The following is a 27,471-nucleotide window of genomic DNA, read 5'->3' as shown; positions in this document are numbered from 1 at the left end:
AGTGGTGCGGTGATATTTAGAAGAATGAAAAAGTTCAGATTTTCGAAATTGGCGTGGGAGTTAGTATGCAGTTGTTTGGAAGTGAAAACTGACAAGCGGCCAGAAATAAGAGAAATCATCCATAGACATCCATGGTTCTAAGATCACGTATCTTATTTTCCAGAAGAAAATAGAATCGAAAACAAAGAAGGAAAGGTGAAGGAGTTGAACCCAATGAACATCAAACAACAGAAAAGAAACCCAGTTTGTGACTGTTCACATCTAAAAATGTTATGGAAGAATCAAGAACTTTTAGTGAGTACAAATTTGACAAAACTGCTCACAATTGCAGGAGCTAAGCGTTGGAGGCAAAAATATACCAATAACACCAGCATTTGGCAGGTAATACGGCAATGTGGTTCAACTCTTGACAAACTGAGAGCCGTTGTTTATTCTAATACCCCTTCCACACCCACCATTTCCCCAAACACATCCAATCAAAATTTGGAGATAGCAATTTTGTTCAACATAGTTGATTTCTGCACAGAGATTATGTTTTTGAGGAGGACACTCCCCCCACAGCCCTCAGGGCAAGGGTTGTAAGTGATGCCCTGGGGGCATATAAGGTTTTTATAGAAGCTTTGTTGTAGAAACTTCAAAAGGGGCTTGTTTCATTGGAAATTCAAAGGGCTAGTTCCCTTTTTAATAGTCAAAAGTGATTGGAAGGCAACTAACCCTCCTCTCATACCCACCATTTATCCAAACACATCCAATCAAAATTTTGAGATAGCCATTTTGTTCAACGTAGTTGAAAGTTCTGGAAATAAGGTCTTTGAGGATGATAACCCCCTCAGAGCCCTCAAGGCAAGGGTTATAGGACATGCTCTGGGGGTATATAAGGTTTTTATTGAAAGCTTTGCTGAAGAAACTTGAAATAGGGCTCATTTGATTGGAAATTCAAAGGGATAATGTCCTTTCTAATAGTTGAAAGTCATTGGAGGGCAACTAACCCCCCTCTCAGCCCACCTTTTCCCCAAACACATCCAATCAAAATTTTTAGATAGTCATTTTGTTCAGCGTAGTTGAAGGTTCATTAAATTTTGTCTCTGAAGATGACATCCCCCTCCCACAGCCGTCAGGACAAGGGTTAAAAGTTATTCCCTGGAGGCATATAGGGTTCATTTAGAAAGAGTTGTCGTAGAAACTTCAAAAAGGGCTCATGCCCTTTTTAATAGTCGAGAGTAATTGGAGGGCAAATAACCCCCCTCTCATGCCCACCATTTCCCCAAAACACATAAAATAAAAATTTTGAGATAGCCATTTTTTTTCAACATAAATGAAAGTTCTGGAAATTAGGTCTTTGAGCATGAACCCCCCCTCCCCTCCCCCACAACCCTCAGGGCAAGGGTTGTAAGTTATGCCCTGGGGGCATATAAGGTTTTTATAGAAAGAGTTGTTGTAGAAACTTCAAAAAGGGTTCATTCAATTGGAAATTGAAAGGGCTAGTGCCCTTTATAATAGTCAAAATTGATTGAAGGGCAACTAAACGCCCTCTCACACCCACCATTTCCCCAAACACATTCAATCAAATTTTGGAGATATTCATTTTGTTCAACGTAGTTGAAAGTTCTGGAAATTACGTCTTTGAGGATGACAACCCTCCCCCCACAACCCTAAAGGCAAGGGTTGTAAGTTATGCCCTTGGGGCATATGAGGTTTTTATAGACAGTTTTGTTGTAGAAACTTCAAAAAGGGCACATTTGATTGGAAATTGAAAGGGCTAGTGCCCTTTTTAATAGTCAAAAGTAACTGAAAGTTCTGGAAATTATGTATTTGAGGATGACAAAAACCCAAGAGCCCCCAATGCAAAGGTTGTAAGTTATACCCTGGGGGCATATAAGGTTTTTATAGATAGTGTTGTCGTAAAAACTTCAAAAGGGTTTCATTCAATTGGAAATTGAGAGGGCTAATTCCTTTTTTAAAAGTCGAAAGCGATTGAAGGGTAATTAGCCCGAGACTTACGCCCACCTGTCCTCCTAACACATCGAATAGAAATTTTCCTACAGCCATTTCTTTCAACGTAGTTTAAAGTTCTGGAATTTTGGTTTTTGAGGATGAAACCCTCCCCCAGAGCCCTCAAGGCTAAAGTTGTAAGTTATACCCTGGGCGCATATAAGGTTTTTATTGAAAGCTTTGTTGTAGAAACTTAAAAAAGGGCTCTTTCGATTGAGAATTCAAAGGGCTAGTGCCATTTTTAATAGTCAAAGGTGATTGGAGGGCAACCAAACCCCCTCTCATGGTTATTTTGGGCATGTTCATTTTTAAATGTAATTTAAATAAAACATGTTACAGTCAGCATTACTATAAAAAAAAAATTCCAGTGTACAAACCTTTTTAATAGTTGAAGTGATTGGAGGGCAATTAATGCCCCTCTCATGCCCACCATTTCCCAAAACACATCCAATCAAAATTGTGAGATAGACATTTTGTTCAACATAGTCTAAAGTTCTGGAGATTAGGTCTTTGCCAGCATTGTCATAGAAACTTAAAAAAGGACTCATTCAATTGTGAATTGAGAGGGCTAGTGCCCTTATTAATAGTCAAAGGTGATTCTGATCAACAATTTGATATAGCCATTTTGTTCAATGTAATTGAAGGTTCTGGAAATTATGTTTTGAGTATGACAATCCCCTCACAGCCCTCAGGGCTAAGGTTGTAAGTCATGCCCTGGGGGCATATAATGTTTTTTATAGAAAGTGTTGTCATAAAACTAAAGGGTTCTTTTGGTTGGAAATTGAGAGGGATATTGCCCTTTTTAATAGTCCAAAGTAATTGGAGGGAGAATCACCCCCCCATGCCCATCATTTCCCCAAACATTTCCAATCAACATATTGATATGGCAATTTTGTTCAATGGAGTTGTAGGGTCTGCAAATTATATCTTTGAGGATGACAATCCTCCTCTATAGTCCTCAGGACGAGGGCTGTAAGTGATCCCCTTGGGGCATATAAGGCTTTTGTGGATAGTTTTGTTGTAGAAACTTCAAAAAGCACTCATTCGATTGGAAATGGAGAGACTAGTGCCTTTTTTATAAGTTGAAAGTGATCAGAGAGCAAATTTTGATATAGCCATTTTGTTCAGTCCATCAGAAAGGTCTGGAAATTATGACTTGAGTATAACAAATCCCCCCAGCCCTAAGGGGAAGGGGTGTAAGTTATGCCCTGGGAACATTTAGGGTTTTATAAAAAAAAATTGGTCATATAAACTTTGGAGGAGGCTCATTGGATTGGTAATCAGATGCTCTAGTGGTCTCTTTAAGAGTCAAAGTGATCAGAGGGCAGCTGCCTCCTCCACCCTACACACAAGTTGTATTGTCCTGAAATGTATCTAATAGAGATTTTGAGATAGCCATTCTATTCAAAATAGTCTAAATATCATATAACAAGGCTTTTGGGGTTGAAACAAAATCCAGAGATTAGGGGCAAGGGTTGTAAGTTATGCCCAGGGGTATTTAAGCTTTTTATAGAAGGGATGGTTGTTTAACTTTGGAAGAGGCTCAGTATTTCTCCCTAAAAAAGACAAAGTCAAAATAAAACAAACATAAATTAATCAAAAAAACTTTTTGCATCAAACAAGTTTTCAAAAATAAAGTAATCAAATCAATTAAACCAAAAATAAACAAAAACAAAACCAAATTATTTACTATGTATACAAATACCACAAATCAGAATCAATGAATAAGTAAAACCCAAAGCAAACAGAAATTCAAATAAATCAAACTCAAAACGAGCAGACATTAATCTAAGTAGGGTTCTAAACCCTATGCTTTCTAAAAAGCATAATTTGTACCAGAACATAATTTGTACTTTACTGAAAAAAATTCTTCTCAATGTTTCCACTTTTATAACATTAAGAAATCAAAAATTAATTGAGATTTTAAGGAATAAGTATCAGCATGTGTGTATTAAACAGACAATGCACATTTTTTTCATTTAATTTTTTTCAGTAAATTCATTTGCAGTTTTTTCAGTGATGACAGGGACTGATTGACTCAATTGCATCCCATTCTGTCTTCCATAGTTTGAATGGATCAACTCTTGTCAACAGCAATCTTAAAGGCATAAAAGGAGGGAGCCATGACAGCAGTATCAGGAAGATTGTTCCAATATTCAATAACTATATTAGAGAAGTGGTGGTTGCTGACTCTGGTATCTGCCCTCTTCCAGGACAATTTCTTACTATGCCCCCTTGTCCTGGAGGATTCATTAAATTAAAAGGGCTTTAGACACAGGGCAATTCTTACTTCATAATATACAGAAAAGTTGTAGTTAATAACAGTTTAAAGGGCTTTTACCATGACAATTTGATAAGTATGCAGTTTTCAACATAATTTAGCTAAAGTGAAAGTGAATACACCACTTGATCTTTTTATATTCTTTGATAATTCATTAACTGCTTATAGTGTAAATTGCATTACAAGCCCTTAAAGGGATAAAATGACTCAATAGAGCCCATAAGAACAAAAAATTTAGAAAAACAATTCCAAAAAACTGGCTAGTGATAAAAAATTGCCATTTGTAGCTGATCCTGAAATGATAATCATTATTTCCATTAGTCTTAATAGTAAAATGTCATTATGAAAACAAATTTGCTGAAATTTTCAAAAGATCCAGAAGCCCCTAAAAATGACATCAGTTTTGATGTGATTTAATTTTTGAGAAGTTTTAGGCTGCTTTTAAAAATTCCATCAAACTGGATTTCAGAGTAACTTTTAACTATTAAGACATATGAAAATAATATTTACCATTCCTGAATCAGCTACAAATGGCAATTTTTCTGGTAAAATTCTAGTTTGGTTACTTTTTGCTATCTTGGAAAGGGGTTAGGTTAGGAAAATGAAACTTTCATGGATGGTTCTACAGACTAAAGTATGTCCTGGGAAGGTATTTTGAAGTAGGCCTACCTATTGCTAATCCTTCTTCTTCTAGAAGGCTGACCTTTGATGACCTTTAACAATCTTTGTGTTATAAAATTGAAACCTTGCAAAATAGATTGTCTGCTTAAATAAAGCACAACAAAACTGTTTTCAGCTTCAGAACTTTGTTTAATCCCAATTTATGAGGTTTTAAAGATTCACATATACATGTCCTAAGCTAAATTTAGAAAGAAAAAAAACTGATCAATATGGCTTAAAATTCTACTCAAAACAATAGCAATTGCATTTTTAGAACTGAAACCAGAGAAAAAGAAACTGGTAACTGAAAATTTAGGTAAAATGTTGTTTTGTCAAAGTTTTAATTGGTAGCCTATAGACCTGTGATGTAGGCACATTTTTAAGACTAGAAATCAGAAGAGGGTTAACATGGAAGTTTGGCAATACCTTCCTAAGATATGTTTTTAATCCTGGATTCATCACTATAAGCTTTATTTTCCTAGCCTACCCCCTTTCCAAATTAGCAAAAAGTAGCTAAACTAGAATTTTACCAGAAAAATTGCCATTTGTAGCTGATTCAGGAATGGTAAATATTATTTTCCTAATCCAAGTTATCTATTCACTTTCTTCCAAGTTAAATTATATGAATATGTACAAATTCACCCATTGGCCTAACCCATTTAGAAAATTACCAGGCTATTTATCAGAAGAATTACCTTTATTCAGAGAATTACCTAATTCCAGACAATTTCGGTTTATTTTCCTATAGATTTTGATTATTAAAATATTTCTATGCAGGAAAGATCATTTTAAGAATTTCTAGTTAGCACTACAATCGCTATTAACAAATGATGTTTGTTTTACCTATTACGTTTATTTCTCATTAAGTAATATTTCTGAGCAAATTAGAGCCTGATTTGCTTTGTGTAGGCATTGTTACTCCTGCATTGAAAAAATATTACAAAATCAAAGCTCCCTTTGAGTGTAGCTCGTAGTGTGAACACCTGTGCTCTGTAAGATTTTGAATTACTTGTCATCGAACATATCAATTAAATCGCCTTTGTTTTGCTAGTGATGCCTGATTTGGTTTCAAAATGGGACGCTCAGCTCAGAAAGCACGCTCATCGTTGAATTGTTGAACTCTGAATTAGCCATTTTGTTTGGAATCAACGAAAGGTCTAACACATATGCCTCATGGAGTAACAAGACCACCACAGCTCCTGGGGCAAGGCCAGTAAATTTTGCTAATTGACAATTGTTTACAGGTAGTTCGTAGAGTGAAAAAGGGACTATAATTGATTTTGGATCTTCAACAGAATCGAAAATTTTTGGGATGGTTACTTGGACCAAGAAGAACTTTTTCTTTGGTCCTCCGATTAGTTAGAAACTTTTAACCATAAGCCTCTGGCCCAAGAAAACCCTACGTTAAAAAAGAATGTCAGGGGAAGCACGAACCCTTCGAATTTGTGTTGAAAAAAGGTCCAATAAACTGTTTTTCTAATAATATCAAATTTATATATTTAAGCCTTTGGGCCAAGGTGACCATAATAGAAATAAAAACTTCAAAGAAAATTTTGCTTTGCCTGATAATAAAGCCAAAAAACGGTCAGTAACTTTTGTTTCTGAGTGACTCGAACCTTAAAACCGTTAGTGCCTCCACCAAAGGCACCTTATAGCACAAACCAATTTTATTTTTGGGGCCGAAAAAGGGGCATAAAAAAGGCCAACAAAATTGTTTCTTTCTGAATAGCTTGAGACTTGAGGCCATAAATTCTTGGACGAAATAGACCTTACTGTAGGCTATAAAAAAGAACTTAACTTGGGGGCACACCTTCTCAAAATTGCGGATCCTGATCCACCAAAACATTTTTTCCAATTAGCTTAAAACTTTTAATATTTGCTTCCAGGGCTAAGGAGACTAGGAATTTTTCTGGGAGAGCGAGGGATCTAGGGCACCCAGAAATGGACTAAAGAACTTGTTGTTCCCTACCAGTTTGAAACGCACAGTAGTAAGTCCATTTGGTAACGGAAACTTAATGTAACAAAAAAAGGGAATGGTGGCATGGGTTCCCCAGAAGTGGGTGAATAAAGAGCAAAAAAAAAAAAAAATAGCTTCCCCAAAAACGGCTAAAAATATTTGTCACCAAACAAGTTGAAATTACACCCGTAAGCTTCTGGGCTTAAGAAGCCCTCATGCCGATAGAATAGGTCGGGTAAACAGGACCCCAAATAATGAGACTTAAAAACGTCAAAAAATTATTTTAGATTACATTGAAATTTATATCTGAAAGCTCTTGGACCAAGGGCACATAAAGTTTTGGAAAAAATTAGTTTGACTAAAAAGTGATCAAAAAGATAACCAACAGACTTTTGCTTTGATTATAGGCCTTGTCCAGATGATAGGGGTTTCCAGGATTGACCCCTCCCCCTCCCCCCCCCCCCGAAATTTTGTCCAACCGTAAAATGTAGCAATAAGCATATAAGAACATTTTTGTTGCGTTGGTGAAAAAAAAAATACCCCCAAACCCTGAAAAAAAAATCCTGGGCATGTCCTTGATTATAGTTTATAATTTCTGTTCGTTTTGGGTTTAATTTACTTACTCACAATCAATTCTGTTCGTATCAAGTTCGAATTGTTGTAAAATCAATAAAAAAACCTTTCTTCACAGAAATAGTTTTTCAAAGAAAATTATAGAGCTACATTAAACCAAAGACGATCAGAAATAAAATCAAACAAAAATTCAAGCGTACAGCATTAATCACTATCAATAAGTAACTGAAACCAAAAAACGAACACACATTACCACACACAGGAGCAAGGCTAGCGCCCCTTATGCCCTATAAAGATCAGAACGTCATTCGCAGTTTACTGAAAACAGTTTTACCGCTTTTGCAAGTTCTTGCTTGATTTATGTATGACGATGTAAAATACGTATATTAGTAAAATAATATAATGTTCTGAAATTTTCAGAATCGAAAAGTTTCGGGGATGTTGACGATCTAGTTATGGTCTTATCGAGGCTACCCTGTATTCGTTCAATATCTCTCTAAATGTTTAGAAATACCATCAAATTCTTTTGTATGGGGTTGTTTGTCCAGGCTCATTGCTATTAATAATTGCGTGAAATCTGTGACCCTTTTTCTTTTTTGTGCCATACTCTGCTTAGCGTCTTTGCACATTTATTTTGCAGGTAATACAACTACTTTACTAATTTTCGCTATAAAATGGGAGTTGTCGCTCCAGAGTGCCTGTGCTGCACCACTAGTCCAAGTATATTCCTCAGAGGGAAGAGCAGCTAGGGAGTAGCCCCCCCCCCCAGGGGCGTAGCTCCAGCATTTTTATTGAGGGGAAAGGGTTTTCCATCCGGAAAGTCAAGCGGCATAGGCTATATAATAATTTTTCCTGCAAATTATTGGGGGGGGGGAAGGTAACTGCCATTCCCCCACAATGACGCCACTGCCCCCCTTCCCCCGTAGGCCAGGTCCAAAAGTTTACTAATCTTTTTTCTATTTACAAAGCAACTCATGGATGTAGCCTAGGGGTACATCCAGGCAACTAGGGGGTTGAGACTGGAATGTAGTTTTTCTGTACAAAAGTACGTTTTTTATAATTATAGTGTTAAGTTCAGAAATAGTTTTGCACTAACATTACCATATTTTCAAATATAAAATTATTTTGAAGCTTAATTTTTCTTAAACTTGGGCTTAATTATTATCTTCAGTTTTGTTTCGCTTAACTTTGATTGACGAGCAACTGAACACGAATCAATCTTTCTATTCATTAATCTAAAACACCTTTTCCACAAAATAAGTTTTTCGAAGAAAAGTAAAGAACTTCATTAAACCAAAAATGAGCAGAAATAACATAATCTACCAAGCATAAAACTACGAAAAATCAATAAATAAATGAAATCTAAAACGAACAGAAATTACAATAAATAGCCTAGTCAAACAAAAATAAAGCAGAATTTAACATGATGAGGGCTGACAACCCCCATACCTTCTCAAGGCCGGAAAATAATTTGCAATTTACTCAAAAACATACATTTAAAATTTGTCTACTTTTTACCTTTAATAAACTAAAAATTATTAAGAATTAAGAGGATAAATATCAGCATACGTATATTAAACTGACAATACACATTCATTCGTATTTTTTTCAGTAAAGTACAAATTATGTTCTGGCCTTGAGAAGGTATGGGGGTTGTCAGCCCTACTCATGTTCATTTCTGCTTTTGAGTTTGACTCGGTAATCAATTGTAATCTCTGTTCGCTTCGGGTTTCATTTATTTATTGATGGTGATTTGTGTTAGTTTTACCCTTGGTAGATTATTTGATTTTATTTCTGCTAATTTTTGAATTTAATGTTCTTTACTTTTTCTTTGAAACACATGTCTTATAGAAAAAGCTTTTAAACTTGGTTTGTTTCTTATTGAAAGTCTTTTTCGTGGTAAAAGAAAATATTTTATATATTTTCTTCTTTTTTTCTGTAAGAACCCATAGTTTGGCTTGCTATTTGCAAGTTGGAGCATCTTTTTCAACAATTTTTAACAACATACACCCTTTGAAAATCTTGATAGAAATAGTATTGTTTAATTTACTTTCATACCTCCCCTATTTGACCTGAAAAATGAAACTTAACACCATTCCAAAAATTATGTCTATGCTCTTTGACAACCTGGATACACTTACACTCTTTTAATTTAGTTAAATTGTAAGAGCAGAAGTAGTAATAGTAGTATCTGAAAGTTTCAACTTAATAACCTCAGTCGTTCTTGGGATGCTGCTTATGTTACCCAACTGACCCCTGATATATAAACAGCAAGCTCAAACTAGAAAAATAGGGAAAATTAAAACATGAGTGGCCACGGATTAAAGGGTCAAAATGTGTGTAAAGGGAAAGTTTGGGGGTAAAGGGAAAATGGCGGGGCTAAGAGCCTTACTTTGGTTGTTCAATCAAAGTTGTAACAAGTCCACCTTTTTACTATTAAGATGTATCTACCAAGTCTCTGTTTTGTATGGTCTATTTTCATAATTTGGGGATACACTTATCACGTCACCCTCAAAGACCATTTTCTGGATCATTTGACTGCTCTGATTCAAACTGTTATCTTGAAATTTTGATCTGTTAGCATATGGGGCCGGGGGTCGCCCGGGGCAAATAGAATGTTGAAGGGATGCAGATTACCTTTTGATTGTTATTTGCCCTTAAGAAAGCCACTAGAGCTTTTAATTTAAGATCAAATGAACTCTCTTTTGACATCCAATGACCATCTATGATTGAGTCAGGGGAAGGAATGAATGGAAGACACGTCGCTATTCAGAAAGTCTATGCCAACTGCCAACACTTATGGTAAGCAACAGGTTTCTTGGCTTCTTTTTTTAATATGGCAAAGAGAGTAAGGTACGTTAGTTAAGTGAAACTTTCAGAGATCTTCTGGGTTTAATATTTGAACCAATCCCAGAAAGTTTCATAAAACAAACAAAAAGACAAGTGTGATAAGATGAGGTGGAAAATAGAAATGCATTACAATGTGCACTACCAAATGCATGTTGGCAGTTTTCTTATTTCTTGACCTTATATCGAGTGCAAAAATAAGTAAAAATTTTAGAGCAAAAATAATAACATGTTTTTTTTTCACAATCTCGTAAGTTTGAGAAAATATTATCCCAATTTTGCTTTTCTCTAAAATTTGATAATCTTAGCAAAACTATGCCCCTGAATTTGCGTAACCTAAATTAGATAATAAAGGTATGTCTAATATTAATAAATATGTGAATTTTAATTTGGACATAACTTAATTTCCACAGAAAAAACAAATATCAAACAACAAAGAGTGGTACAACACAAATTTTCGCCCGCTTGGATTGAATTCCTGACATGATATGGTTTAAACGATCGTCCAGAATGCACATATATAATTAGTGCGATCCACTTGTTTTCGCAGACGATGCGATTCCTCTTGACTTGATGGTGTTCTGGACATATTTTTGCCTCGAGTGCTTAGCTCCTGCAATTGTGAGTAGTTTGGTCAAATTTGTACTCATCAAAAGTTCTTGATTCTTCCATAGCATTTTTAGTTGTGAACAATCACAAAGTGAGTTTCTTTTCTGCTGTTTGATGTTCATGGGGTTCAACTCCTTCAGCTTGTCTTCTTTCACCTCGATTCTATATTCTTGGAACCAGGGATGTCAGTGGATGATTTCTCATATTTCTGGCCGCTTGTCAGTTTTCACTTCCAAACAACAGCACACTAAATCCCACGCCAATTTCGAAAATCTGAACTTTTTCATTCTTGTGAATATCACCTTCTTAACGTCGCAAGACCTTAGACCAAATTCAAAGGTTCTGCCCCAATCAGGATTGATCCCAGAATTAATCAAAGAGACCAAGATGTTACTGCATCAAACATATAATTCACCGAATCGTCTTCTACCTCAGCAGGAACGTATCCAACACTATAGAAATAATTTAGGTCGTCCAATGACGTAGCAGAACGTAGCAGTACTGTTTTCTTTCTGAGGAACAAGATAGAAAACTGATAAGAATATTGAAGAGAGGTTGCAATTTAATATTTCTCTAATTAACAAATTCAACAAAATAATTGAAAAACAATGAAAAAACTAGGTCTAACTTTTGAAAAAGAAAACAGATTAGAATATTGAAGAAAGGTTGTAATTCAAATATGTTTCTAACAAAGAAATGTTACAAAATAAATAAAAATATAAATTAAAAAAAGATTGTTTGATATTTATTCGGTTCAACTCCTTCGCCTTTTCTTCTTTGATTTCGATTCTATATTCTTCTGGAAAATTAGATAGTAAGTAATATAAGACAAACAAAAGTAATACAGAAATTAAGAACTAAAAATTAAAACCCCATATGAAAAAAAAAACAAAAAACACTGGATTCCAGATCTGAAAAATTTGCTTATCCAGCAATTCCTAATAGAAAGGTTATGTTTAAATGTGGACCTTTTCTCTTTTTTTTGCATTTTGTTTTCTTAAATGTTTTTTTTTAATTTTTCATTTCCGTTTGAATAAGATTTCCAAATTTGAAATAGAAATTCAAAATCTATCCATTTCCTCTTTATTAAAAGCTCGAATCATTCCTTTGTTTCTCTTGATTCGTTCTTAGATGGAGAGTATTCTAAAAATTACTCCTGTTACTACCTAATGGTACCCGTATGCATATATTATGTTTGGCAATATCTTTATCTGCAATTTAAAACACAAGCCAGGACAATCATTTCACAACTGATTTTTATGCACCATTCTCTAAATTCGTAATTTTTAATAAATTAAGTTTGGGAATATAGCAATTTGGACTTTTGTATCAAAGCTATTATCATAGGCAGCACAATAGCGCTGCCTAATTAAAGAACGATGTTGGCACAATGTATTAATTATTACTATTTTTTTTTTGTTTAGACCAGGGCACTTCGTATCGAAGGAGTTGTCGTAGAAACTTCGAAAAGGGCTCATTCGATTGGAAATTGGAAGGGATTTTGCCCTTTTTAATAGTCAAAAGTGATTAGAGGGCAACTAACACCCCTTCCAAGCCCACCATTTCCCCAAACACATCCGATCAAAATTTTTAGATAGCCATTTTGTTCAAAGTAGCTGATTTCCAGATGGAAATTATGTCTTTGAGGCTGACAACCCCCCACAACCCTCAGGGCAAGCGTTTTAAGTTATGCCCTGGTGGCATACAAGAACGATGTTGGCACAATGTATTATTTATTATTTTTTTTCGTTTAGAGCAGGGCACTTCGTATCGAAGAAGTTGTCGTAGAAACTTCGAAAAGGGCTCATTCAAATGAAAATTGGAGTGGCTTGTGCTCTCTTTAATAGTCGAAAGTGATTGGAGGGCAACTAGTCCCCCTCTCACGCCCACCATTTCCCAAAACACATCCAATCAAAATTTTGAGATAGCCATTTTGTTCAACGTAGCTGAAAGTTGTGGAAATTAAATCTTTGAACAGGACACTCCCCCTACAGTCATCAGGGCAAGGGTTGTAAGTTATGCCGTGGGGGCATATAAGCTTTTTTTTATAGACAGCGTTGTCGTAAGTACTTCAAAAAGGGCTCATTCGATTGGAAATTCAAAGGACTAGTGCCCTTTTTAATAATTGAAAGTAATTGGAGGGCAACTAACCCCCCTCTTACGCTCACCATTTCCCCAAACACATCCAGTCAAAATTTTGAGGTAGCCATTTTGTTCAACGTCGTTGAAAATGCGGAAAATTAGACCTTAGAGGATGACAACCCCCTCAGAGCCCTTACGGCAAGGGTTGTAAGTTATGCCCTGGGGGCATATGTTTTTTTTATAGAACACTTCGTCGTAGAAACTTCAAAAAAAGCTCATTTGATTGGAAATTGAAATGGCTAGTGCTCTTTTTAATAGTCGAAAGTGATTAGAAGACAACTAACACCCCTTCCACGTCCATCATTTCCCCAAACACATCCAATCAAAATTTTTAGATAGACATTTCGTTCAACGAAGCTGAAAATTCTGGAAATTATGTCTTTGAGCAGGACACTCCCCCCCCCCCCCAAACCCCTCAGGGCAAGGGTTTTAAGTTATGCCCTGGGGGCATATAAGGTATTTTTTATAGAAAATGTTGTTGCAGAAACTTCAAAAAGAACTCATTCAATTGGAAATTGAAAGGGCTAGCGCCGTTTTAAGAGGCTAGTCAAAACTGATTGGAGGGCAACTAACCCCCCTCTCACGCACACCATTTCTCCAAACAGATCCAATCAACATTTTGAGATAGCCATTTTTCTCAACGTAGTTGAATGTTCTGGATAAAATGTCTTTGAGGATGATAAACCCCCCGCACCCCTCAGGGCAAGGATTGTAAGTTATGCCTTGGGGGCACATAAGGTTTTTGTAGAGAGCGTTGTCATAGAAACTTCGAAAAGGGCTCATTCAATTGGAAATTGAAAGGGCAAGTACTCTTTTTAATAGTCAAAAGGTATTGGAGGAAAACTTGCACCCTTTCTTCACCCATTGTTTCTCTAAGAATATCTATTCAAAATTCCGAGAGTGTTATTTTTTTCAACGTTGTTGAAAAGTCAGGGAATAATGTTGCTCAGAATGAAACTCCCCCTACAGCCCTCGGGACAAGGGTTGTAAGTTATTCCCTGGGGCATATAAGATTTTTTATAGGAAGCATTGTCGTAGAAACTTCAAAAAGGGCTCATTCGATTGAAAATTGAAAGGGCTAGTGCCCTTTTTAATAGTCAAAAGTGATTGGAGGGCAACTAACCACCTTCTCTAGCCCACTATTTCCCCAAACACATACCAATCAAATTTTGAGATAGACATTTTGTTCAATGTAGTTGAAAGTTTTGGAGATTAGGTCTTTGCCAGCGTTGTCGTAGAAACTTCAAAAAGGGCTCATTCGATTGGGAATTGAGAGAACTAGTGCCCTTATTAATAATCAAAAGCGATCGGAGGGTGAAAGCCCCCCCTCCCCACGCCCATCTTTTCCCCAAATACTTCTAATCAAAATTTTGATATAGCCATTTTGTAGTGAATAAAGTTGAAGGGTCTGAAAACTAAGTCTTTGAGTATCACAACCCCCTCACAGCCCTCAGGGCTAAGGTTGTAAGTTATGCCCTAGTTTTTATAGAAAGCGTTGTCGTAAAAGCTTCAAAAAGGGCTCTTTCAATTGTAAATTGAGAGGGCTATTGCCCTTTTTATTGGTCGAAAGTAATCGGAAGGAGAATGAGCTTTCGTCTTCCTCATATGTTTGTTTTATCTCATTTGTGCTCACGAGAGAAAATGCATTTTTGGGCAAAATAATTATCTAGGCTTAACTTCGACTAATAGTCTATATATATATATATATATATATATATATATATATATATATATATATATATATATATTATATATATATATATATATATATATATATATATATATATATATATATATATATATATATATATATATATATATATATATATATATATATATATATATATATATATATATATATATATATATATATATATATATATATATATATATATATATATATATATATATATATATTATTATATATATATATATATAATATATAGATAATATATTTTATTCTTTGGATATTTAATATCTAAATAAATTAGGAATTTGTAAATAAATTATTATATAGCCTATGTCGCTTGACAATCCAGACAGAAGCCTCTTTCCCCTCAATAAAAATTCTGGAGCTACGCCCCTGGGGGGGGGGGTTACTCCCTAGCAGCTCTTCACTCTGAGGAATATACTTGGACTAGTGGTGCGGTGATATTTAGAAGAATGAAAAAAGCTCAGATTTTCGAAATTGGCGAGGGAGTTAGTATGCAGTTGTTTGGAAATGAAAACTGACAAGCGGCCAGAAATAAGAGAAATCATCCACAGATATCCATGGTTCCATGATTACGTATCTTATTTTCAAGAAGAAAATATAATCGAAAAAAAAAGAAGAAAAGGCGAAGGACTTGAACCCAATGAACATCAAACAACAGAAAAGAAACCCAGTTTGTAATAGTTCACATCTAAAAATGTTATGGAAGAATCAAGAAATTTTAGTTAGTACAAATTTGACAAAACTGCTCACAATTGCAGGAGCTAGGCGTTGGAGGCAAAAATATACCAATAACACCAGCATTTGGCAGGAAATACGGCAATGTGGTTCAACTCTTGACAAATTGAGAGTGTACCAAAACACTTATTGTATAAGAAAAATGAATGAAGGACTCGCATCAAGTCTGCAAAAATAAGTGGATCGCACAAATTACCTATGTACATTCTGGACGACCCTTTAAATCATATTATGTCAGGCAATGTGGTTCAACTCTGAAACAACAGAAAAGAACATCAAACAACAGAAAAGAAATCCAGTTTGTGACTGTTCATATCTAAAAAATTTATGGAAGAATCAAGAACTTAAGGACTCGCATCAAGTCTGCAAAAACAAGTGGATCGCACAAATTACCTATGTACATTCTGGACGACCCTTTAAATCATATTATGTCAGGAATTGAATCCAAGCGTTCTAAATTTTACATTCTACCACTCTATGTTATGTTTGGCATATTTTATTCTTTGGAAATTCAATATCTAAATAAATTAGGAATTTCTAAATAAATTATTATATAGCCAATACCGCTTGACTTTCCGGATAGAAGCCTCTTTCCCCTGAATAAAAATTCTGGAGCTACGCCCCTGGGAGGGGAGGTTACTCCCTAGCAGCTCTTCCCTCTGAGGAATATACTTGGACTAGTGGTGCAGTGATATTTAGAAGAATGAAAAAGTTCAGATTTTCGAAATTTACATGGGAGTTAGTATGCAGTTGTTTGGAAGTGAAAACTGACAAGCGGCCAGAAATAAGAGAAATCATCCACAGACATCCATGGTTCCATGATTACGTATCTTATTTTCCAGAAGAAAATAGAATCGAAAACAAAGAAGAAAAGGCGAAGGAGTTGAACCCAATGAACATCAAACAACAGAAAAGAAACCCAGTTTGTGACTGTTCCAATTTTGCAAATTTTGCTAATTGCCAATTGTTTACAGGTAGTTCTTAGAGTGAAAAAGGGACTATAATTGATTTTGTATCTTCAATAGACTCGAAAATTTTTGGGATGGTTCCTAGGACCAAGGAGAACTTGGTCTTTGGTCCACCGATTAGTTAAAAACTTTTAACCATAAGCCTCTGGCCCAAGAAAACCCTATGTTAAAAAAGAATGTCAGGGGAAGCACAAACCCTTCGAATTTGTGTTGAAAAAAGGTCCAATAAACTGTTTTTCAATAATCTTAAGTTTATATATTTAAGCCTTTGGGCCAAGGTGACCATAATGGAAATAAAAACTTCAAAGAAAATTTTGCTTTGCCTGATAATGAAGCCAAAAAACGGTCAGTAACTTTTGTTTCTGAGTGACTCAAACCTTAAAACCGTTAGTGCCTCCACCAAAGGCACCTTATAGCACAAACCAATTTTATTTTGGGGGCCGAAAAAGGGGCATAAAAAGGCCAACAAAATTGTTTCTTTCTGAATAGCTCGAGACTTGAGGCCATAAATTCTTGGACCAAATAGACCTTACTGTAGGCTATAAAAAAGAAATTAACTTGGGGGCACACCTTCTCAAAATTGCGGATTAAAATTGTCATTTATTGGCTTAAAACTTTCAAGGACCGTAGCCTGGACAAAAAGGGCCACACAATTTGGCTTGGATGAATTTGGCTTGGTGAATGGTGACTAGGAATTGGGTAAAAAATTTGTCGTCTCTGATCAGTTTGAACCTTACAGTCGTAAGAACCGGGGTCCAAGGGAGACGATTTTAGTTCGGGAGCATGGGCCACAAAAGGGCGTTTTTTCAAACAGGTTGAAACTTTTATCTTGAAGCCCTTGGGCCATTGGCCTTGGGCTATCTTGAAAACCTGGTGCGTAGGGAGAATTAAGAAATAGGAATTGGTTCCCGCTATAATGGACCAAAATTTGCTTTTAGTTGTGGTTACAGACGCGCCTAATAAGGAGCATGAAAATGATCCACCAAAACATTTTTTCCAATTAGCTTAAAACTTTTAATAATTGCTTCCAGGGCTAAGGAGACTAAGAATTTTTCTGGGAGAGCAAGGGATCTAGGGCACCCAGAAATGGACTAAAGAACTGGCAAGGGCTCCCCAGAATTGGGTGAATAAAGAGCTAAAAAAAAAAAAAAAAATTAGCTTCCCCAAAAACGGCTAAAAATATTTGTCACCGAACAAGTTGAAATTACACCCGTAAGCTCCTGGGCTTAAGAAGCCCTCATGCCGAAAGAATAGGTCGGGGAAACAGGACCCCAAATAATGAGACTTAAAAACGTCAAAAATTATTTTCGATTACATTGAAATTTACATCTGAAAGCTCTTGTACCAAGGGGACAAAGTTTTGGAAAAAAATTAGCTTCACTAAAAAGTGGCCAAAAAGAGGACCAACAGACTTTTGCTTTGATTATAGGCCTTGTCCAGATGATAGGGGTTACCAAGATTGACCCCCCCCCTCCGAGATTTTGTCCGACCGTAAACTGTAGCAGTAAGCAGATAAGAACTTTTTTTTTTGCGTTTTTGAAAAAAAATACCCCCAATCCCTGAAAAAAATCCTGGGCATGTCCTTGATTATAGTTTATAATTTCTGTTCGTTTTGGGTTTAATTTACTTACTCACAATCAATTCTGTTCGTATTAAGTTCGAATTGCTGTAAAATCAATAAAAAAACCTTTCTTCACAGAAATAGTTTTTCAAAGAAAATTATAGAGCTACATTAAACCAAAGACGATCAGAAATAAAGTCAAACAAAAATTCAAGCGTACAGCATTAATCACTATCAATAAGTAACTGAAACCAAAAAACGAACAGACATTACCACACACAGGAGGAAGAATAACGCCCCTTATGCCTTGTAAAGATCAGAACGTCATTCGCAGTTTACTGAAAAGTTTTACCGCTTTTGCAACTTCTTACTTGATTTACGTATGACGATGTAAAACACGTATATTAATAAAATAATATAATGTTCTGGAATTTTTTGGGCTGTCGACATCAGAATCGAGAAGTTTTGGGGACGTTGAAGGTCTAGTTATGGTCTTATCGAGGCTACCGTGTATTCGTTGAATATCTCTCTAAATGTTTAGGAATACCATCATATTCTTTTGTATGGGGTTATTTGCCTCGGCTCATTGCTATTAATAATTGCGTGAAATCTGTGACCCTTTTTCTTTTATGTGCCATACTCTGCTTAGCGTCTTTGCACATTTATTTTGCAGGTAATACAACTACTTTATTAATTTTCGCTATAAAATGGGAGCTGTCGCTCCAGAGTGCCTGTACTGCACCACTAGTCCAAGTATATTCCTCAGAGCTGCTAGGGAGTAACCTCCCGCCCCCCCCCAGCGGCGGAGCTCCAGCATTTTTATTGAGGGGAAAGGGTTTTCCATCCGGAGAGTCAAGCGGCATAGGCTATATAATAATTTTTCCTTCAAATTATTAGGGGGGTAACCGCCCTTCCCAACAATGATGCCACTGCCCCCTTCCCCCGTAGGTTACGTCCAAAAGTTTACTAATTTTTTTTCTATTTACAAAGCAACTCATGTATGTAGCCTAGGGGTATATCAAGGCAACTAGGGGATTGCAACTGGAATGTAGTTTTTCTGTACAAAAGTAAACATTTTATAATTATAGTGTTAAGTTCAGAAATAGTTTTGCACTAAGATTACCATATTTTTAAATATAACATTATTTTGAAGCTTCATATTTCTTAAACTTGGGCTTAATTATTATCTTCAGTTTTGTTTCGCTTAACTTTGATTGACGAGCAACTGAACACGAATCTTTCTATTCATTAATCTAAAACTCCTTTTCCACAAAATAAGTTTTTCGAAGAAAAGTAAAGAGCTTCATTAAACCAAAAATTAGCAGAAATAACATAATTTACCAAGCATAGAACTACGAAAAATCAATAAATAAATGAACTCTAAAACGAACAGAAATTACAATAAATAACCTAGTCAAACAAAAAAAAAGCAGAATTCAACATGATGAGGGCTGACAACCCCCATACCTTCTCAAGGCCGGAAAATAATTTGCAATTTACTCAAAAACATACATTTAAAATTTGTCTACTTTTTAACTTTAATAAACTAAAAATTATTAAGACTTAAGAGGATAAATATCAACATATGTATATTAAACTGACAATACACATTCATTCGTATTTTTTTCAGTAAAGTACAAATTATGTTCTGGCCTTGAGAAGGTATGGGGGTTGTAAGCCCTACCCATGTTCATTTCTGCTTTTGAGTTCAACTCGGTAATCTATTGTAATTTCTGTTCGTTTCGGGTTTCATTCATCTATTGATGGTGATTTGTGTTAGTTTTACCCTTGGTAGATTATTTAATTTTATTTCAGCTAATTTTTGAATTTAATGTTCTTTACTTTTTCTTTGAAACACATGTCTTATAGAAAAAGCTTTTAAACTTGGTTCGTTTCTTATTGACAAAGTCTTTTTCGCGGGAAAAGAAAATATTTTATATATTTTCTTCTTTTTTCTATAAGAACCCATAGTTTGGCTTGCTATTTGCAAGTTGGAGCATCTTTTTCAACAATTTTTAACAACATACACCCTTTGAAAATCTTGATAGAAATAGTATTGTTTAATTTACTTTCATACCTCCCCTATTTGACCTGAAAAATGAAACTTAACACCATTCAAAAAATTATGTCTATGCTCTTTGACAACCTGGATACACTTACACTCTTTTAATTTAGTTAAATTGTAAGAGCAGAAGTAGTAATAGTAGTAGCCTTGAAAATTTCAATTTAATAGCCTCAGTCGTTCTTGGGATGCTGCTTATGTTACCCAACTGACCCCTGATACATAAACAGCAAGCTGAATCTAGAAAAATAGGGAAAATTAATATGGGCGGCCACGGATTAAAGGGTCAAAGTGTGTGTAAAGGGAAAGTTAGAGGGTAAAGGGAAAATGGCGGGGCTAAGAGCCTTACTTTGATTGTTCAATCAAAGTTGTAACAAGTCCACCTTTTTACTATTAAGATGTATCTACCAAGTCTCTGTTTTGTATGGTCTATTTTCATAATTTGGTGAAGCACTTATCACGTCGCCCTGATAGACCATTTTCTGGATTATTTGCCCTTAAGAAAGACACTAGAGCTTTTAATTTAAGATCAAATGAACTCTCTTTTGACATCCAATGACCATCTATGATTGAGTCAGGGGAAGGAATGAATGGAAGACCGGTCGCTATTCAGAAAGTCTATGCCAACTGCCAACACTTATGGTAAGCAACAGGTTTCTTGGCTTCTTTTTTTAATATGGCAAAGAGAGTAAGGTACGTTAGTTAAGTGAAACTTTCAGAGATCTTCTGGGTTTAATATTTGAACCAATCCCAGAAAGTTTCATAAAACAAACAAAAGTACAAGTGTGACAAGATGGGGTGGAAGATAGAAATGCATTATAATGTGCACTACCAAATGCATGTTGGCAGTTTTCTTATTTCTTGACCTTATATCGAGTGCAAAAACAAGTACAAATTTTAGAGCAAAAATAATAACATGTTTATTTTTTTTAACAATCTCGTAAGTTTGAGAAAATATTATCCCAATTTTGCTTTTCTCTAAAATTTGATAATCTTAGCAAAATTATGCCCCTGAATTTGCGTAACCTACATTAGATAATAAAGGTATGTCTAATATTAATAAATGTATGTGAATTGTATTTAGTACATAACTTAATTTCCACAGAAAAAACAAATATCAAACATAACAAAGAGTGGTACAACACAAATTTTCGTACAGCACAAGAGTGGTACAACACAACACAAATAGAGTTACTTTGGTGCAACCATAGTTAATTAGTTGTATTATCTGCAAAATAAATATGCAGACGCTAAGCCGAGTATGGCATAAAAAAGGGGTAAAGATTTCGCGCAATTATTAATAGCAATCAGCCTAGGCAAACAAACCCACACAAAAGAAGTTGATGGTATTCCTAGAAATTTAGAGAGGCAATCCAGCGAATACAGGGTAGCTTCGATGAGACCACAACGCCCCTAGAACTCCTCAATTCTGATGTGAGCAGCACTAAAATTTATATCGCATTATATTTTTTTTCCAATATACATGTTTTACATCCTAATACGTAAACCAACTAAGAACTTGCAAAAGCGGTAAAACTGTTTCAAACCGTTCGTGGTAACGAACTGTAAGTAAGGAGCGACCTAGCTCAATGGTAACCGAAACTCTAGAAAACGAAATTTTGATACCAATATATACATCAAAAGAATCAAATTTTAATGCTGATTTCAAATATATAAGTTTCATCAAGTTTAGTCCTATCTATCAAAAGTTCCGCGCCTGAGAATATTTGTCTTATTTTCGAAAAAAGGAGGAAAGACACACTAAAAGCTATAGAGCCATAATGAAAATCACAGCATCATATTCAGCGTATCAGAGAAACCTACTGCAGAGGTTTCAAGCTCCTATCTACAAAAATGTGGAATTTTGCATTTTTTGCCAGAAGAAAGATCACGGATGCGTGTTTATTTGTTTTTTTTTTTTGTTTTTGTTTTTTTTTTCCCCAGGGGTGATCGTATCGACCCAGTGGTCCTAGAATATCGTGGGAGGGCTTATTCGAAGGGAAATTAAAAGTTCTAGTGCCCTTTTTAAGTTTTTTAACTGAAAGTAAGGAACAACATTAAAACTTAAAACGAACAGAAATTATTTTTTAATTTTTAGTTTTAAAATTATTTTTTAAATTCTTCTGAACCTAAAATTCTACCAAATATCTCTGATACTCTTGAAGTCAGGATGATTAAACTCTTGGGAATTATTATTACCAGTGATTTAAAATGGGAAGCAAATACATCTATTCTAGTAAAAAGGGGTAATGCTGGGCTGCAGGTGCTCAAGCTTATGTCGAAACATGGCACCCCTCCAGATCACCTCCTCAGAATATTTACATGTTTATTCGCCCAATTCTGGAATATGCAGCTTCTGTATAGTATTTTGGACTGACGGCTGAGCAAAGCGCCAGGCTCGAAAGAGTTCAGAAAAGAGCTGTAATGATAGTATTGAAGCAGGCAGAAATGTCGTATGAAGAGCTGCTGACAAAGTTTAAAATCCAAACTCTGAAAACAGAAGAGAAACTCTGTGTGGATTTCGGAAGAAAATCTCTGATCCACCCAATCCACAAAACCCTTTACCCCCCCCCCCCTCAATTCACAAAAAAACAAATCCCGCACAGGGTTGCAGTGCTTGTCGAGAAACTTCACCCGGTATGCTGTGCTCATCAGCGGTTAGCGACAAGTTTTATACCTACTTTTGTAAAAATGTATAACGAAAATCAGAAGGATTGATTAGTGTTTTTATGTATTTGCTTTTTAATGCGACTATACCAAAGAAATTTGGCAGTGGGAAGAAAATTTTGGTCAAAATAAAACTTTATCTATCTATCTAACAGGTTTCTCAGCTCTTTTTTTAATATGGCAAAGAGAGTAAGGTACACTTGTTAAGTGAAACTTTCAGAGCTCTTCTGAGCTTTATATTTGAACCAATCCCAGAAAGTTTCATAAAACAAACCAAAATACAAGTGTGATAAGATGGAGGAAAAGGGGGAAATGTATGACAATCTGCACTCCCAAATGCATGTTGGAAGTTATCCTATTTCTTTATTTCTTTTTTTTTTACTTTATTTCGACTGCAAAAGTAAGTACCAAATTTTAGTGCAAAAATAAACAAAAATTTATTTTTTTTGTAAACAATCTCGTAAGTTTGAGAAAAGATTATCCCATTTTTTCCCCTAAAATTTGATAATCTTAACCAAACAATGCCCCTGAATTTGCGTAACTTACATAAAATAACAAAAGTGTGTCTAATATTAAGAAATATATGTAAATTTTATTTAGTATATAACTTAACTTCCAAAGAACAAAATATATCAAACATAGCAGAATATAAATTTTAGGACGCTTGGATTCATTTCTCGACATGATAAGATTTAAAGGGTCGTCCAGAATTGACATAAGTAATTGGCGCGATCCAATTGTTTTCCCAGACTTGATGCGATTCCTCCATTCATACTACTTATACAACTACTGTTTTGGTAAACTCTCAATTTGTCAAGGGTTGAGCTGCATTGCCTTATTGCCTGCCAAATGTTGGCGTTCTTGGTATATTTTTGCCTCCAAGGCTTAGCTCCTGCAATTGTGAGGAGTTTTGTCAAATTTGTACTCACTAAAAGTTCTTGATTCTTCCATAATCTTTTTAGATGTGAACAGTCACAAACTGGGTTTATTTTCTGTTGTTTGATGTTCATTGGGATGAACTCTTTCGCGTTTTCTTCTTTGTTTTCGATTCTAGGAAAATTAGATACATAATCATGGAACCATGGATGTCTGTGTATGATTTCTCTTATTTCTGGCCGCTTGTCAGTTTTCACTTCCAAACAACTGCATACTAACTCCCACGCCAATTTCGAAAATCTTAACTTTTTCATCCTTCTAAATATCACCTTTTTAACGTTGTAAGACCGTAGACTCAATTCAAATGGTTCTGCCCCAATCAGGATTGATCCGAGAATTATTCCAAGCGACCAAGATGTTACTGTATCAAACATATAATTCAACAAATCTTCTTCAACTTCGGGAGGAACGTATCCCTCACTGTAGAAATAATTTAGGTCATCCAATGACGTAGCAGAACCAAAGTCAATTATCGTAACAGTGTATGAATCATCCACCAGAACATTGTCGCACTTTAAATCTTTATAGGCAATTCCAGCATTTTCCATGTTTAAGACTGCACAGACTAATTGTGTGAAAACGTACGCAGCTGTGGATTCATCTAGGCTTCCATATTCTTCAATACATTCACGTAGAGTCATTGACGTCTCGTTATATTCCGTTATAATCCAGCATCCCTCTCTCTCCACAAAATAATCAACCATTTTTAGACATCCGTCGATATACTTCACTTTGTCTAAGAAGTAAACTTCGTCTGGCACAAATTCCCCCTTTTTTAGCTTTTTGAGGTAAGGGGATTTATCCTTAATAAATTTTGCAGCTACTTTCTTATAGTCGTGTCGTCTTTTCGCAACAAAAACCTTTCCTTGAGCACCTTCTCCTAGAACAGTATCCGTCAAAATATACTGGTTATGAAACCGACTGACTACTTTTTTCTTAATGAGTGACATACTTGATTTAGCTCTTCAAAACTTGCACTAATGAGGTGATATGAGTCTAGGCACACGTATATAATGCCTAAATGACGTCATACGACCACACGTCATGCCGTTTTAATACCACGACTATACAAATGGTCTGGTGATGACATCAGTATCATGCCAGTTGAACCTGTATGACGTCATGGAAAAATGAGGGCCATTCTCTCCAAAAGAAAACTCATACTTACTAGGGCCCCTTGTCAAAAATTTTCCTATTGAGATCTAATCCCCAAAAAATAAAGAAATTAAAGAAATAACTATTGGATACCTAAAAAATTTGGATGTTAAAGCTAAAAACGTAAACAGATAAAAGAAAAATCTCTTCTGTGTGTTTGGTCGAATGAATTTAACCCAACGACTTTAACAATCATTGAATGAGGTCTGAAGTCAAATTAGTTATCTACAGTAATTACTGTGAAAACATAAAATCGACAAAATATAGGTAGGCAAAGCCTTGACTGTAATAAGAGTCTGGAGGCCCATCGATTAGAACCAAAAATAAGTGTTCATATTCTTGTCACAAGAAAACAAATCATTGGGGGATAGAATTTTATTTTAAGGCAAGGCTTAACAAAGAGAAATTAAGGCGGATAATATCGACGAGAGAATTTTATTTTACGACTTGATGATAAGATAAAGCATTTCGGAAGAGTGAGTCGAAAGCAGGCCCTTATTTTTGTTCAGTATGCAGGGGTGGAGAAGATGATTTTACGAGTTTTGTAAGAGATTAAGCAGGGAAATTTTCCAGGTAATTTAAAAGGAGGAATGGGTTGATGTTATGTTAAGTGATAAAAGTTTTATGGGGGTAAAGAAGTTAAGAACGTCGGTTGACACGGGCTTGGTACATAGGGACCATTTTCATTAATTTATTTATTCAGATTGAATTCAAGGTTGTTCTTTTTTGAATTAATCAAAAAAACGTTCTGCACAAAATAAGTTTTTCAAAAAAAAGTAAAGCACTCCATTAAACCAAAAATGAACAGAAATAGAATCAAATAATCTACCAAACATACAACTACCACAAATTAGTATCAATAAATAAATAAAACCCAAAGCAAACAGAAATTAAAATAAGTCAAACTCAAAACGAGCAGAAATTAATCTGAGTAGGGTTCTAAACCCTATGCTTTCTAAAAGCCAGAATATAAATTGTGCTTTACTGAAAAAAATTCAAATGAACTTACTGAATAAAAAAATGTGCATTGTCAGTTTAATATACATATGCTGATATTTATTCCTTAAAACCTTAATTAATTTTGATTTCTTAAAGTTTTAAATGTGAAAACATTTAAAAGAATTTTTTCCTCAGGCGTAAGGTTCTTTTAGCCAAATATTGAGATTTTTTTGCGAACGATTCCCGAGAAGTTGCTTCTTTTTTGTGCATTAGCTTTTTGAATCATTTTTTTATCCTCTGTCAGAGATTAAGTGTCCTAGCTCTGAAAGTTTTTTTTTTTTAAAAAGTTCGAAACTATTTTTCCAAAAAACTAAGTCACGACTTGCACGACAAATCGCCTTCGATTCGGTCTTGGGCCCCCACTGTCGAGGGATGATTAAATCACAGAATAGCTTGCATATTGAATAGCCAAAGGGTCAACAGTGGTTGGGAGGCTAAATAGTATCTGGCAAAAGCCAAGTATAAACCACCATACTAAAGTGTGCTATAACACGTTAGTCATCACCGAGCTACTCAGTTCTTCCACTTTTCAATTTCATTTTTCCCTATTTTCATATTAATTTTTGCTAAAATTCCTCGTCTCTACGTCGGATTTCTCCCTAGAAAAAAGGGATATTCTGCATTAGATGACACAATACTTCCAATCTCACTTGAATTAATGACAGTTCAATTATGAATTACCACCATATTAAATAAAAAAAACAAGTTTTTTTTAACTGAAAATAATGGGCGACGTTAAAACTTAAAACGAACAGAAACTATTCCGTGTATGAAAGGGACCATCCCCTCTCCTATTCCTCACTCTTCATGCTAAAGTTTGACTCTGTGTCGCAAATTTATTTTTTAAAACGAAAAAAAATTTTAGTGTAAAGAGCGAGGTATTGAGGAGGGGACAAGTTTTTTCATATACGGAATATGTTCTGTTCGTTTTAAGTTTTAATATCGCTCCTCACTTTCAGTTAAAAATTTTTTTTTTTTTTATTTAATTTCTGGACGTTTTTGAATTAATGCAGGTTTTGATTTTGGCTCACCGTACATGAATAATTAAAACGAAATTTGCATATTAATTTGACTTTTTTGGGTTAAATGGCTTTCTCGAAAGTTGTTTAATTTTATTTACGAATGCATTTATTAGTAATAAATATACATAACTTACGAATTAACTTACGTAACGAACTTCTAAATTCGTATATTTTTATTACGTATATTAGGGGCTTTGCCTCCTTGTCAATACCTCGCTCTTTACGCTAAAGTTCAAATTTTGTTCCGATTCGTTAAGAATGACCCCTTAATCACAAAGGCCGTTAATTAGAATAAATAGCTCTGATGAAATTACTAAAAAAATTTTAGCGTAAAGAGTGTGGTAATGACTAAGGGGCAAACCCAATCATATACGTAATAATTTCTGTTCGTTTTAAGTTTGAAGTGCTCCTTACTTTCAGTTGAAAGATTTGTTTTTTTTTTACCTAATTTCTGATCGATTGTTTTAAATAATACTGGGAAATCCGTTGCCCCCTTCATAGAAATGTTCCTTCCCCCATGAAAACTTCCTCCATTGGAAGATCCTTCCAAGTAACATCCGTTCCCCTCCCCCCCCCCCTCACTACCAGAAA

The 27,471-nt window shown here is 35.1% G+C and overlaps 2 protein-coding genes across 4 annotated transcripts in view; both read right to left on the bottom strand.

Moving 5' to 3' along the window:
• LOC148949147 (transmembrane protein 62-like) overlaps nt 1–27,471 on the bottom strand; it is a 194,378-nt gene that overhangs the window by 140,650 nt on the left and 26,257 nt on the right. The window contains exon 1 of one of the 3 annotated variants that reach the window (XM_089092847.1): nt 5,777–5,889. The exons of 1 other annotated variant lie outside the window; for it this stretch is intronic. The gene's annotated coding sequence lies outside the window, so the exon portion shown is untranslated. Of the gene's footprint in view, nt 1–5,628; nt 5,674–5,776; nt 5,890–27,471 lie in introns of those variants that run through there. One more of the 3 variants, XM_089092846.1, reaches the window with a different exon arrangement.
• On the bottom strand, nt 23,331–24,654 carry LOC148949148 (serine/threonine-protein kinase pim-2-like). Its single transcript, XM_089092849.1, has one exon. The coding sequence runs from the start codon at nt 24,652–24,654 to the stop codon at nt 23,461–23,463; it is 1,194 nt and encodes a 397-aa protein (XP_088948975.1). The 3' UTR covers nt 23,331–23,460.

This window comes from Artemia sp. Qi Xiang Cuo, chromosome 8 (genome assembly GCF_049724085.1).
Source record: "Artemia sp. Qi Xiang Cuo chromosome 8, ASM4972408v1, whole genome shotgun sequence".
NCBI classification, from domain to species: Eukaryota; Metazoa; Arthropoda; class Branchiopoda; order Anostraca; family Artemiidae; genus Artemia; species Artemia sp. Qi Xiang Cuo.
The sequence above is the reverse complement of the archived record's forward strand: the minus strand, read 5'-3'. Positions and strand labels throughout refer to the sequence as shown.

Bases quoted from the DNA above. Each gene is read 5' to 3' on its own strand.
- LOC148949148 (XM_089092849.1), bottom strand. From the start codon at position 24,654: ATGTCACTCATTAAGAAAAAAGTAGTCAGTCGGTTTCATAACCAGTAT.